General features: G+C 40.5%; 1 protein-coding gene across 2 annotated transcripts; it reads left to right on the top strand.

Annotated features, from left to right (window-relative positions):
• Window positions 1-16: 16 nt before the first annotated feature.
• ferry3 (FERRY endosomal RAB5 effector complex subunit 3) lies at window positions 17-13,842 on the top strand. 2 transcript variants are annotated; one of them, XM_005471155.3, is made up of 15 exons: window positions 17-127; window positions 509-697; window positions 910-1,055; window positions 3,629-3,810; window positions 4,118-4,217; window positions 4,376-4,500; window positions 7,248-7,354; window positions 7,431-7,628; window positions 7,909-8,037; window positions 8,564-8,632; window positions 8,713-8,915; window positions 11,284-11,341; window positions 11,566-11,633; window positions 12,673-12,804; window positions 13,249-13,842. In XM_005471155.3, exons 1-14 carry the CDS (start codon window positions 49-51, stop codon window positions 12,763-12,765), a joined length of 1,746 nt encoding a protein of 581 aa, XP_005471212.1. In that variant the 5' UTR covers window positions 17-48; the 3' UTR covers window positions 12,766-12,804; window positions 13,249-13,842. The 2 variants fall into 2 exon arrangements, with proteins under 2 accessions (XP_005471212.1, XP_003447097.2); XM_003447049.4 differs by having other exon boundaries at window positions 12,673-13,842.
• Window positions 13,843-15,290: the final 1,448 nt, after the last annotated feature.

The following is a 15,290-nucleotide window of genomic DNA, read 5'->3' as shown; positions in this document are numbered from 1 at the left end:
AAAAATAACCCCCGAGCTTCTGTGCCGCGAATCTGCTTCTGCTGTCACATGCAGTCAGCTGACTGCGAGCTGAATGATAAACAGGAAGGCTACAGGAAATACCGTTATTACATTCATCCAGACGCAGGTAATTTTGAGTCTTAGAAAGGTTTCATGTTCATCACATGAAATTTAAAAAAATTACTGTGGCCGTCTTGGACAGATTTTTGTTTTGTTATTTTTATTCTGTTTATTTATTTATTTATTTTTCGATATGTGGCTACTTTAAGTTGTTAGCCGCACTGCTAGCCAACGTTGAGATTCACGTTAACAAACTGAGCAGATATTTAGCAGGGATTAAGTTACAAATATTTACGGCCTTTGTTGTAGCATGTGAATACCGTATATTTATGCGCAAACATCGGTTGTGTCACAGATTTGATGCGACAGTGTAAAAGTGGCGCAGCACCAGAGGCTTGAATTCATTCATGGTTTTCTGCTATCTTGTTTTGTTTTTGTTTTTTTCCAGCTGTGACCATGAAGAAGAACAAAGCCAAGGCAAGCAGCAATACTGAGAAGGAGTTTGTGTTCGAGTTCAGGGCAGGTAAACACAACTGTGTCCTCAAAGTGCCCCTGCAGTTTCCTGTGCAGGAGAACATCAGTGACCTTCATGGACGCCTGATGCTGCTGCATAAAATACCCTGCTACTTAGAAAGTGGTGAGATTGTTATTCCTTTTGCAGGTCTTCCCTTCCCTGAGTATAACCTAACTGTAACATAAGAGAGCTAGAAGCTGCACTAAAGCATTTAGTTACAGGAGCTTGTTACATTTCTTATACAAAGCTACCGAGTTGCACTTTCCACTTTGCTTGCACAGACCTGAAAGACTTTTTAAAAAAATATCTGCTTTGTGTGACCTTTGTTGCTCTAGAACTGAAAAACTCGCTTTCCAGTTTCGTTGAGAAGGAGACGATTCTGGATTATGACAGAGAGGCAGAGCTGGCCCTGCAAAGACTCACAACAGGAGACGTAGATGTAAACAAGCTCACCAGTGCATGGACTAGGTCTTACGTGGAGGTAATAACGCATTTCATTGTGTTTTTATCGTGTTAAACACAGCACTGTGTGAACTAGGGCCTTTCTGTGTGTTTGCTTGGGGCCCAAAGTCCAAAGACGTGCACGTCAGGAAAAGTAGGTGTGAATCTGAGTGTGGATTGGTTGTCTGTCTCTGTGCGTCCACCCTGTGATGAAATGGCGACCTGTCCAGACGCCTGCTACTACACAGCAGGAATTGGTGTATCCATGTAACTTAACCTCCTAAGAGCCAAACTCTTTCATGGCATGCATTTTTAATTTCTCTTTCCTATTTGGGCTGATTGGGACCTGATAAATTTAAAAACAAAGAATTACGTGATTTTTTTTATTTTTTTTTTTTATTTGTATTTTTAACCTGATTTTTGTTTCTGAGAAAAACAAGATCAACATATGAGGACATTAATTTTAAATTTTGATAGAACAGTGGCAGTATAATGTCCTCGTAACTGGATATCAGGCCCTTGTAGGGCAAAATTTAGTATTTTGGTCTAGACAACCCAAAATGTGATGTCCACATATGTGGACGCCAGGTCCTAGGAGGTGAATCCTGAGTTTTCAGAATTAAGAAGGTGGTTTACTACTTACCGGGTTGCATAGCTTGAAGACCTAACATGCTCTGGAGAAGGTTATGTTATAGATTAGAGACCAGCAGGTACACAATCACCTCTTACTGACTAATCAGTTCTCCAGAAATTTCTGGAAGATTCCTTGGGATGGAGAGTGGGAGTGTCGTAAAGTTTTTGCCTTTCTCTGATTGGCATCACTAAGAATCATAGATTCTTAGATGTAACTTTTAATATTCCTTGATTATTTCTTTTAAATATTAATGTTATATTTAGTCTGTATTATGTGTTTAACCTTTTCTTAGTTTTCTAATGTTATAGTTTTACCTTCCTTAGCAAACTTGAATATGTTTGTAATCGATCAGATGCTGTCAATGTCGCCCTTTCTGTGTGAATGCACTCGTAGCTAGGTTGATAAACCCTTGGTAACTTATTGAGTAGATAACCCCCCTTTATGTGACCGCTTAGCCTGATTGCTGATGTTAGAATAACTGAAACAAGATAACTGAAAGATACTTTGGATATGTTGAAGTACAAGCCCCAGCATGCACCCTGCCTCTTACTCTGTGACAGCCAAGATATTTTGGATAAGTGGTTAAGAAAATGGATAGTTCAGAGGTCAACCTTTCTGAAAATCACCTTTCAAATTTAAACCATAGGTGCCTCTGCTAGGAGGCTCAGGCTGTATAATAAGTTTTACTGCCTTAGTTGTTTGTACAACCTTACAGCAAGTTGTTTCTGTTTCTGATGTTATCTATTTTAGGCTGATGGATGTATAATTTTAATGAAAAACATTTAACTTCACACACACGATATTTCATTAACAGTTACAAATAATTTGTTTTAAAGTAAAGTCTTGTTTGGTGCCTAACTATAACTAACCATAACTAAGTTACAGAAAACATCTTCCATATGTGTCGCTATTGTTATATTAACACTGTGTGTTTAAACTGTAACTTCAAAATGCCATTTGGTAGTTAGAATAAGGAATCATGCTGCAACCGTCTCATTCAGTGACACAGGAAACAGATTAGATTCAGTACAGAAATTTGTAAAACTGTGTGGACAAATGTTTCTGTCAAAAATATCTGTTAATATTATGGACGGTACTTTTTAAGCTTGGCAGGTATTCCAAAAATACATTTCACGCACTGGCTGCTTAACACAGCCTGATAAATACAGCTCCATGTTTCTGCAGCAGCACAGCAGCGTGGTTTGGAAGTGTCCTTGAACACTCTCACTAACTTTGGAGTGGTCATGGATCATTAAAGTCATTTAAACAGAAGTAGAGCAGTAATTGTTTATTCATGAGTTCTGGACCCCTCGAAGAAAAACCCCCAAACAAACAAACAAAAAAAAATCTCATTACATGAGCCCTCATGCTGTGTCTAATGTCTCTCGCAAGCATTTTACTTGGTTACTTTGATGCATTTCCCACCAGAGATGGGATACATTCACATGCCTGAGAACTGAGTCATTACTTTTGTGCTGTGGATAAATACAAAACAAACACAATTGTGAGAAGCAGACTTTGTGGTTTCCTAATGAAATTGTGTATGGTGTGTTCACTGAGACATTTATTTAAACTCAAATGCCTCATTTCATGTTTAAGGAAGGCTGATGAGATCAGCTCTCTCCCGCTGCACTCACACATTTAGGAGTTTGCCTGCAGTCCCACTTGCACAGTGTTTGTTACCTAAACATTCTCGAGCCTGTGTAAATGTGGGGTGTTCACACTGAAGAGTACTGTTATTGTGCATTTACCTTAGATGGGTCAACTGGCCTCGTATGTTTTGCAGGTCATAACACAGAAACTGCGACTTTGTATTTTGCCTTCTTTGTTTGGCTGAAAATAAGCTGCTTGCTTATTGTTCTTGTTCACAGTCCGATCATCACCCAGCATGGTTAAGCACTGTACCTCCACCCTTCTTTAACTGCTTACAACTGTCGTTTAACAAAAAGATGTTTTGCTTCCTGCCGTCACTGTTGCAGACCACACTGGAACATGCGCGGCCTGAAGAGCCCAGCTGGGATGAGGACTTTGCCAATGTGTACCATGAATTGATCCACTCCCCCGCCTCAGATACGCTCCTCAACCTGGAGCACAACTACTTTGTTAGCATCTCTGAACTCATCAGTGAGAGAGACATGGAGATTAAGAAGCTTCAGGAGAGGTTGGTGTTAGATGGGATTTGATTGGGATTTTTGGATTTCCTGAACATGTTTTTCTGTCTTATTTCTAAATGCTTATTACCAACAGTTTTGCCTTTGGTTTTTTAGCCAATGTTAGTTCTCAGCCCTCCCCTCTTACACAACTCTTATCAAATAGATCATCATCTTAAATTTCTTCCATGGACTAAAATTAGGTCAGATCTTTTTTTGTTTCCTACCACAGAGATAATTTTTTATCATGTTTTATGAATATTTATGTACTTTCCCAACAATCTGTCAAAAATCAATAAATACTTTCCTGTTTTGTAGGCAAGCGGCAGAAATGGACAAAGTCATGCATGAGCTGGGAAACACGCTCAGTGACCAGGATGTGAACGCAGTAGCTTCTCAACACTTTGATGCACAACAGGTGAAAGGAAGCTGAGGTGCTCAGTAGTTTGTCTCCGTGTTAATAGAAGTGGAGAGCCGAAAAGATGATTTCACCTTTCAGGAGATACAGGTGGTTTGTTTTTCAAGTAAACTTTTTGTTTAAGGCCCTGAACGTTTGACATTGTCATCAATGAACAGGTGCTTGAAAACAGGTGGGCAAGCGAGCTTAAACAAGTGACGGGCATTCAGAAGCATGAATACCAAGAATGGGTGGTCAAACTGCACCAGGACCTGCAGAAATCCAACAACAGCAGCAAAATAAAGTGAGTTCTTCTCTGTGTATCTGTGTGTGCACACTCAGAAAAACAAAGGTCTGTTACAGTGTTCGCTTTCTCTGTGTGTGCACACTGCAGTGCAGCCTGTCTTTGTGTTTGCTCATTTGATATATGAAACCTCACTTTCTGCTCGCGTTTACCTGAGCTAGCCTTTTCAGGTGCGTGACAGTACCCTCATGGATTTTGAGGTACAACAAAAACAGTCGATTCGAGATAATAAACACCGGAGTCAGCTGCTTATTCTTACTCTTTCCTTTAAAGGAGAAAACCTGCAGTGAGTGCAGCATCATTATCTGATGGGTGGGGTTTGTATGTGCTGTGATAATAACACTGGTTAAACAGGCTGATTAAAAGCCAAAGGGCCAGATTTCCTAGGTTAATGCTGGTTTATGAAATTTTACACCGGACACTGGTGAGAATAGTTAATGCAGTGCACATGTTACTCGTGGGTCCTTTTTCCTGAATATATTTCTTAAACTTGAAAAACAAGGCTAAGGTGTGCGTTTAGCTGTGTGCCACGGCAGAAGTAACTTTTAAGCAGATCAGTCACAAACTTACAAGAAAAAATGTTTTGTGTTCACCTCAAATAGATGAGCTGTTACAGATTTATTCTGTGTCTTCCTGGTCTGTGAGAAACAGATTATAAATTCTATGTTACTGTATTATTATTGGCAGATTACAAGTGACAACCTGCACCTGTGTTGTGAGCGGATTGCCCGTGCACCCATCAGTTAGTTTGCAACCTGCTAGTTTGGGTTGCTCGTGTTATTGATTTGAGTAGCTGAACTGAGCTGGGTGTGTGTGTGTCTGCCTCCGTAAACAGGCAGTTTTATAGTAAATGAACAAACATTTCCACTCCTATGGGTGCTTTTTTTGCAAAATGCAACTTTGAACTTATTATGTTTGACCTGAAAACTCGACAGGAAGTTGGAAACAAAAGCTGGGTAGCAGAATTTTAATAACAACGAGAAAAGTCATAAAGTTGAGTCATAAAATGACATGAAACCGATCAGCTGCTTTCCATCTTCACAACAAAACTAACCTTAACTGGTAACAGCTGCACATTACTAGGACTACACTACACTACGACTATAAATGTCTGCTTTAATGTCTATGTAAATGTGATTACAAGAGGTCACAAAGTTGACTTGGTTTGACTGATTTTGAGCTTTGTAGGATCAGTTCAGACTGTCGTCTCGAGAAAACAAGTGAAAAATGTCTAAAAGTGGTTCACAGTAATGTTAATAGTAACATACAGTGAGGAACATAAGTATTTGAACACCTGAGAAAATCGGTGTTAACATTTGGTACAGAAGCCTTTGTTTGCAGTTGCAGAGCTCAAACGTTTCCTGTAGTTCTTGACCAGGTTTGCATACACTGCAGCAGGGATTTTGGCCCACTCCTCCACACAGATCTCCTCTGGGTCTGTCAGGTAGTTTCAGCTCCCTCCTGAAGATTTTCCATTGGTTTTAGGTCTGCAGACTGGCTAGGCCACTCCAGAACCTTGATATGCTTCTTACGCAGCCACTGCTTGGTTATCCTGAATGTGTGCTTCGGGTCATTGTCATGCTAGAAGACCCAGCCACGACTCATCTTCAATGCTCTGACTGAGGGAAGGAGGTTGTTGCTCAAAATCTCACAATACATGACCTCATTCCTCCTTTCCTTAATGAAGTGCACTCGTCCTGTCCCCTTTGCAGAAAAGCACCCCAAAGCATGATGTTCCCACCCCCATGCTTCACAGTAGGGATGGTGTTCTTGGGATGCAGCTCATCCTTCTTTTTCCTCCAAACACAGTGAAGTTGAGACCAAAAAGTTCTGTTTTGGTCTCATCTGACCACATGACTTTCTCCCACGCCTCCTCTGGATCATCCACATGGTCATTGGCAAACTTCAGACGGGCCTGAACATGTGATGACTTGAGCAGGGGAACCGTCCATGCAATGCATGAAACTGTGCTCCCAGCTGTCTTCATGTCATTGAGCATCTGGGCTGATTCCTCACCTTTCTTATCATCAGAGATGAGATGCAAGATCTCACCCCACCCCATCTCACCCCACGAGGTGAGATCTTGCATGGAGCCCCAGTCCGAGGGAGACTGACAGTCGTCTTTATTCAGTCATTATTCAGCATGTATTGAATATTCTGACCAAAAAAAACCCAAAAAACGGATATCACCAGAACATCTATGGTTCTGAGACAACGTGCTGACCCTGCATTCTGTTGTTTTTAAAGATGAATATCATCATGTTATTACGTGTGGATGAAACTGAGAACATTCGACATCAGCACTCGGAGCGTTTTCTAAACGTGCACTTTTAGTTAAAGCTGCAAAGCGAAAATTGAGTTGGAGTTTGGATTTCTTTGATAAGGTCTCTTTACTTTTCCGTCTGTTTCCCAGATTTAAATAAAACCTGGTTCCACCTGAGGCTCAAACTGAGCTCGTCAACAAAGCGTTTTCTTAAACCGTAAACCTCTGTTTGAGTTATGAGTTATATCATTTCATGTTTCTTTGAGCTATGTTTTATGAAACACTAACATTCGATTTCTTTCTTTGCTGCATCATGGGATCAAACTCTTCACTTTATTAACCTGTATAACCCACACCCACTCGCCCACTAAACCTCAGCTCCAACTAAAGCTTAAGCTTTTTATAACTGTCGGTTCCATAAAATGATTTCTTTGAATCCGCAGACGTGCTAAGGATTGGTTTCTCTTCCCTCTCAATTTTCCAGTGAGGAGATTAAGGTGCAGCCCAGCCAGCTGTCAGAGGCTGCAGATTCAGGTGCCAGGATGTTCGAGGAACAGCCTCAGCTGGAGGAGAGCTTCACCATACACTTAGGTACTTCACATGCTTCCCTAGTATTTTTGCACAGATCAAGCATCGCTGTTACAGTTAACACAATAAAAATTTGCAGGAGCACAGCTAAAGACGATGCACAACCTGCGACTGGTCCGAGCAGATGTGCTGGATTTCTGCAAACACAGACGACACGGCAGCAGCGGAGCGAAGCTGCGGCGGCTGCAGACGGCTCTTTCGCTGTACTCCTTCTCACTGTGCGGTCTGGTGCTCCTGGTTGATAACAGGGTCAACTCCTACAGTGGCATCAAGAGAGGTCAGGGAGCATGCGGTGTATAATGTAGTTAGATATATGTATGTTGATTCCTGCTTTTACCTGCAAAGAGTCATTTTTGGCGGTTTGATGAACTGTAATGTGGATATTTTGTTTCTGTTTACCTTCTCTTTTCTTCTACTGTGGAAGCCAAACTTTCTTTAAGTGTTTTATTCACTTACTGTGGGTTTCATCTAACTTTAAGTTTGAACTTGAGGCTAAGCAGTCATTTGGTTCCACTGTGTTTGAGTTCACCTGGGGCCTACTCTATGTCAACCCACAGACTTTGCAACTGTGGCAAAGGAGTGCACAGACTTCCACTTCCCCTGTCTAGAAGAGCAGCTGGAGGAGGTGCAGCAGGTGGTGCTGTACGCCAGAGCCCAGCGGAGCAGCAAGCACAAAGACCAGCCTGGTGAGACATTTTGCAAAAAGAAACACTTGGAGTCTCAGCCTGGAGGTCCTGAAATCTTGGGGAACAAATTTGATTATTCTTGATGCTATGGTTGTTTTTTTATAGTTTTGGCCATTCTTTAGGAAAACAAGATGTTTATCTCCTATTTTAATACCATAATATAACATATGAATAAAATCCAAGCCTTTCTCAAACAAACAATAAAATAAAAAGAATTGGAGGGAAGTAAACGCGTATACTTGCCTGTACGAGTCTGGCTTTTACACGAAGCTCACACTGAAAGGCTCCTCGTGGAGCTGGAACATTTCAGTGTTATGCGAGCAGTATGAGAGGGGGATTAATCTGTCAGGAAATAGAAGATGTTGATTTTATCCAGATTCTTATCACAGCATAAGTGATTTACTGAGTAGAGGTGTACACATACAGGCCCACTGGCTTCCAAGCCTGTCACAGATCCGCTGCTAACACTCATTGTCCCTTTGAGATGCTGATTTGTGCTTTATTCTGCAATCCTGTATCCTTACAGAGACTCAAAAGAACGGCGGTGATGATAAGAGCAAAAATGTTGAAAGAAATCCCTCGAATATCTTACCAGGTATTAAGAAAACAGTTTGTGATTATCCAGCAGATTATTTTTATATTTTAACTCTCTGTCGGCTACGTCTCTTCCTAAAGGTGAGTTCTATATCACGCGGCACTCCAACCTCTCGGAGGTCCACGCCGTCTTCCATCTGTGTGTGGATGACAACGTCCGATCAGGGAACATCACTGCCCGGGACCCAGCGATCATGGGCTTGAGAAACATCCTCAAGGTGTGCTGCACTCATGACATCACCACTGTTACCATCCCTCTGCTGCTCGTCCACGACATGTCCGAGGTAAGAAGAAGCTGTCAATGCTTGCATGAGTGCAGCTGCAAGAATAAAAGCTTGTAAACGAATAAAAGCATCCATTGTTGGGTTATTAGATGTTTCTGGGTTGCCATGGATGCTTGATGGTTTAGTTTGGGCAAGTAGAAAAAAGTCAATAAAAAAAAGTCTCATTTGGAGTATTCCTGTTAGATCAACCTTAGTATATGTACTTGTATTACACTGTAATAAACTATTCAAACTGTCATACCTGTGATTGTCAACGTGGCAAAACCTTGAACGTTAATGATTCAGTTGTATTAAAAAGTAGAGAATTGAAACTTTAGTAATTAATGGTGTTGAGAAACGTTTTCAAAGCGGCTGATGTTGATGGGAGGTGTTTGAGTTCAGCCGGCGGGGGCTGAAACGTTCGTTATTCGATGACTCTGGTCTTGGATTCGTGCTTTATTGCCTTCTCTCTTTCCTTGTGTTACCTGTTTGAAGCTCTGCTGTCAGCTATTTGATACAGGTGGGGAAAAAAAAGAATAGGGGTGTTGAGTAATCAGGATCGGTTACCAGAAAAACTGCTATGAGTGCACTGTTACTCAGTGATGTTGTAACAGGGTACGTCACAAACTGTGATGTTCGTCTGTGCTCTGTGGTCTTGCACTTGCGTCAAACCCCAAAACCTGATGGCTGTGCAACTTTCCCAACTCTCAGCACACCCAGACTGACTTTAAGCTTGTGCTTATTCGTGTACGATAACATCTGACTCGTTGGACACGAACTGTAAATTCAGACTACAACTTTTTTGGGTCACTAATCCTGCAGAGTACATATGCACAGCGACAGTCAGTGCTCACATGTTAGGGTCAAATAACAGAAAAAGCCTCGACGTGGATCGAGCAGACACTTCTAGCATTTTCCTGTGAAAATAGCAGGATTCTCTTTGTATAATGACGCGGGGAACTCGTCTTATATTTAGTCTGTTACATTTGTTTCTTTGTTTTTAATCACATTAGATGTCCTTTGTTGGTTATTTAACTGAGTAATGTTACCAATAATAACATAATCAGTTCAACAAGCTTCTTTATAGATGCCTAATCAACAGTCTTTTGATTCATAAAACTAAAGTTTTGGAGCTCTGGAAGCCTCGAGAAGCAGATGATACTTAATTGAAGGCTTCTCATTTCAAAACTTTCCATCTGGCAGCTTCTTTTTCAGGCATTTCCCTTTTGAGGACAGACGTTTGCCTGTTTGTACAAGCCTATTGTAGTGTTAAAACAACTGGTTTAGTTTGTCTACATGAACTACAGACCACAGTCCAAATCCAGCACGGCTGTTGCTCTTGTTCTTATTTTAGTTTTTCTTTTTTCTTTGAAGTTTGAGGAAAGAGGTTCACATAATAAATGCTCAGTGTCACTATAATATATGGTTAAAGGTTTGTGAAGATAAAACTGAAAACTGGGTTAATTTGGAGCCGGTTTGCAGACATTGACTGTTTCACGACTGCTGTGTTCATTTTTCTGACTGTAAGAAACGCTTTTGTTCTTGCCTCAAACTGTTTGGCAAACACCACAGTCGCCTTCAGTGCTCCTGTTTACAGTTCAGTCACACCAAAAAGCTGAATGAATATTCAGAAATCCCTCACTAGAGCCTGTGCAGTTTATCCAAGTACAAAACGTACAAGTAAACGAAAGAGAGTGTGTGTTGTGGCAAAGACTCTCTGTTACACTCCTTGCGGTGAGAACAGGTAGTTTGCAAGATGAGATCATTGTGTGCAAACTGCAGCGGAGTACACTCAAAGCTGAAAGGAAATAGTCGCAGAAAGTGTTTGATTTAGCACAAAGTGTCCAATCCAATAAGCATTTTGACAACATCAGCTTAGACATAGTTGCCTAATAAGAAGCTTTGGTTTTGACACAAAGACACGTCATATAACAGGTTCTCTCTGCTCTGCTCTGTAGTGTGTAGGACTGTATATAGCTCTGTGTGGAGTAATATTGTGGAAACAGTATCTGTGTATCTGTGTACTAATGTTCTGTCCTGTAATATCATTCACCACCAACTCGTTTGCTTTTTTTTCTCTTATGATGTTTGAACTGTAACACAGATATAAGTAATACAAGACAAATAAACAGAACGTTAAAAATGTTACAAATTTGAAAAAAATGAAAGAAGATGCGATTGCCAAAAAGTCTTTTGAAACATTGTTTCACATTACAAAAACTTAACTAAGATCACATTATTTTTGCTGTTTGGTCTGTGGAGCTCGTACCCTACAGGTGATGGTGCTACATGAAGTCTTTGAAATGATTTCTTTATTTTTAAGTCGTATGTCAGTCTAAGTTCACCGCCGTGTGCCTCATTTCACACCAACCTTCTCTTTTCATTGCAGGAGATGACCATACCGTGGTGTCTTAAAAGGGCGGAGCTCGTATTCAAATGTGTCAAAGGTAACATGGATGTTATGCACAGCTGTTGTACAGTATTTATGGACATACTGATTGGTCATTTGGTGGTTTTTTTCTTGTTTGTTCAACCGTCTGTCAAACGTAAACATAGAGAATACTTAATACTGTGTTACTTTATTATGTATTAATACACAATAATTGCACTTAACATTGAATGCAGCAATGTAAGAATGAATGGTGATATTCATGCTAAATTTTCTTTGCAGGTTTTATGATGGAAATGGCCTCGTGGGACGGCGGTGTATCACGCACAGTCCAGTTTCTAGTGCCAAAGGTGAGATCAGTCATTTGTACCACTTGTACCTGTGGATACACTGTTGTTCTCTGAGTGACTGCCTTCCGGCAATGCTTCATGCTTCTTTTAAAGAATTGTATACTTAAGGCCTCGCCCGTACATAATGTAACAAAAGGCACACCTGGCTTTGCAGTGCATGTCTCCGAATGCACACTACGTAGAGTTGAGTGCTTGAAAAGCGTGCCATAAATCATAGATTACAGAGCTTTAGGTTATTTTAGCTCCGTATTTGCACTGCTGTGATAAAAGAAAGCTCAGAGACTCAATCACATAAATGTGCGATAAGCAATGGGATTAGTGTGCAGCTTGCCAACACTGAGGTGTAATCACTTTCACTTTGTTGGAAATCCAGGTCTTATGTTAATTTGTTATTAAATAAGTTAAAAAGGAAAGGGAAAAAATATTCAGGCTCAACTTTAAAGCGAGGTTTTCTGTTATATTTTGGACTGATTTAAGCTTGCCGTGCAGGATGAATCACGGCCGTTACTATTTGCGAAGCTATACATGCAGAGTTTTTGTGGTTTGGATCCTATAGAATGAGCTCCCGCTGACAGGATAAGATGATAAAACGAGTGGCATCAAAGGACTCTGACTGTACCGGCTTCCTGTCAGCTACGTGCTCAGACACCATTCAAAATAGCAGCTACTGAAACGACATTGTTGTCTGCACCTCAAAGAAATACTGTGTCTAAATATATGCCGTGTGTTTGCAGGACTGTGCTTCTGCTTTAGGATTACTTAACATTCTTACTTGACGGGTGGCAGTGCTTAGAGTGACAAACTCTGTGTGTCCCCTGTTCCAGTCACAGCTGCTATAGCTCATTTCATGTCAAGAAACCGCGGAAGCTGTTAATACTTGACTGGACGCAAAGAGTTCAGCTGTATTTTTGTTTTTTGAGGACTTTAAACAGCATCTTTCCATTATCACAGCGCGGGGAGAGAAGATGTTGTTTCCGTGCAAACCTCAGTCCGCTCACTAACCCTGGTCACCCCTCTGTGTGTCTCTTTGTACTGACAGACTATTTCAGAGGAAATGTTCTACCAGTTGAGCAACATGCTGCCGCAGATCTTCCGCGTCTCCTCTACCCTTACTCTCACCTCGAAGCACTGATTGGTTGAAACCTCAGGTCATTCAGGCAAATGGAGACAAGTAAAGTCTTTGGTTTTTGTGTTGTTTTTTTTTAAACTAGGATGAATATAGAGACTTTGTGACATAAATAACTTCCATTTGTTGTTTAAAAACAATTAAGTTATGGTGGCATTAAGTGCAAAAGAATTGATGAACTTTCCTATTATTGCACCTTCCAAAGCTACTCACTCTGAAAGAGGACTGGATTCACTGGCACGCTAAAACAGCTGCTGCAGTTATCATTTAGAGTCTCCAGGGTGTGGTTCTGGTGACAGAGTTTTATTACATTAGCTGCCAGTACTGCAGACATTTCAGTTTTCCTTTAAAGCTGCAATCTGCAACTTTGGTCACGTTCAGCTGCTTGAAGTCGGTAAAAATGAGACAACCAAATGTGTAAAGTGGGCTGAATGGTAAAAAACTTGTGACTTTCCATGTTGTCATATCTTTACTTTTTTCTTTTTACAGTATGTTGATTATTGAAGAAAAGAAAAATCACCAATCTGGGCTCAAACTCGAATGCTAGTTCTGATGTTGACATCTTAACCGTCATATTTAATTCTTAAAGAATTTCTTGTGGTGACAGACGATCTTACACTTCAGCCATCGAATGAGATTTAGCAGCATGATGTCGTGGTGCTCTGGCTTCAGTGACATGGACTTGGCTCTTTTAGTCCTAATGACAAATTGCATTGCTGCTCATATGAGCGGTGTGCTTGTGATTTTGTACTGCATTGCAGAGAGTTGTGGCGACTGCCGCTAACTCTCTGTGGGAGTGTGAATGTGTATGGTCCCCCTCCCCCCTCACCTGCGTAACAGTAGATGGCACTGTTCCTAAAGACAAAAATGTGAAATAGAGTAACTGTACTTGAACACTTTGCTTATCGGAGGAAACGTTTTGCCTATTGAAATTCATCTCAATCTATTCTAAGTGAGGGAAATGGCACTGAAAGTACAGCGCAGTTGTATTTTATGTTAAACACCTACATGTGCACCCTGTATATTTACTTTATGTGTGTACATTTTTTTAATGTTTTAATAAAGTAACACTCTCGACACTGATGTGGTGTATTCCTCATAAGCTTCTGACAGACTTCAGAACTGGATGATTAGTTTTTCTGTGCCCCCACCCATCTGCCAGAAGTGATGCACTTCTAGCGAGTTCGTCTCCAGGCTTTATTTACTCTTGATTGGTTATCCACAGGGACCTAATCTCCCTAAAGTTAATAATCCATGTCATTCATTGGAATTACATTCCTTCACGTCTAATGGTTGGCCTACGAGCCATTTCAGACAGATAATCAATTTAGTTTGTCACAAAGTTTGCCACTGCCGCATTCAGTGGTGGCATTAGGCTGATTAAAAGAGTTGACAGTGTAGCAATCAGCTGCGCCCAGAGAGAGTTATGAGATTTTTGAATGGCGCCGTGTTGAAACTTGCAACTGTTTTTATCATGCAGCCAGGTTGAGAAGCCACAAAACGGTAAGAATATGTATTGCAAAGTGTTTAGCATTCTCAGGATTGGTCTTAGAGGCTTTGAGTGTGCACAAGCTTAAAATGCAGGAAAATTTACAAACACAAGCAACTGTGTGTGTGTGTGTGTGTGTGTGTGTGTGTGTGTGCGTGTGCATGTGCATGTAGAGTCCAGGCACAGAAATGAGAGAACTGCAGAAGGTACTTTTGCATACATTCAGACTTGTTCATGGCAAACCTAGTGAGCAAATAAAATGTATCTTTAGACGAGCATTCAAATACAGCGTTGCCCAAATTGCTGTACAAAGTGTGTGTGTACAGTCACACACACATGTAATTACATGCATAAAAATGCATCATTATTTGATTACGATAACAATTAGAAATGTTATTTTACTCTGGTATTACCGGTGATTGGTAATGGATGATGCTATATACAATCCTCTCCAAAAGTAAAAAGTCAAGTAAAGGTGTCATTTACATAAATATCACTTACTGTACTATACCCTTTATCTTATGGTGAATTCTTACTGTCATTTAATGGTCGGGCATTGCACAGCAATAAGCATTTCACCACATGTCATACTGTGTATGGTTGTGTGCAGAGATGGGCAAGTAACTTGACCAACACTGGTTGTGTGTGTGAGACAAATAAAATTTGAATTTAAAGGGTAAGTCAGCTGTTACACGGCAGCTATTATAGCACGGCTTCTCCACAGCTGGTTGGAAATGGCAAAATTAAATACTATTTATATACAGAAATTTTAATGATATGAAAATGCTAACAGACAAATCCTGAACATGAAAACGAGCAAACCCGAGAGCGTCTTCTCCGACTGTAGAAAAATCATACGTCACAGGTGCTGCTACCGGAAGATGCTTTTTTTTTTGCTTAAAAAAATAAAAACCTGAATATCTCTTGTGAAACGCTTTCAAAATAACAGCAAAGAGTGCATTTGTTATTTTAGGTCTTTGATTAAATAAAATAAACGAAATCTTTTTGTGTGGCGTTTTTGTTTTATACATTGCCATTAACG

The sequence above is a fragment of the Oreochromis niloticus genome, linkage group LG7, assembly GCF_001858045.2.
Source record: "Oreochromis niloticus isolate F11D_XX linkage group LG7, O_niloticus_UMD_NMBU, whole genome shotgun sequence".
Classification (NCBI taxonomy): domain Eukaryota; kingdom Metazoa; phylum Chordata; class Actinopteri; order Cichliformes; family Cichlidae; genus Oreochromis; species Oreochromis niloticus.
The sequence above is the reverse complement of the archived record's forward strand: the minus strand, read 5'-3'. Positions and strand labels throughout refer to the sequence as shown.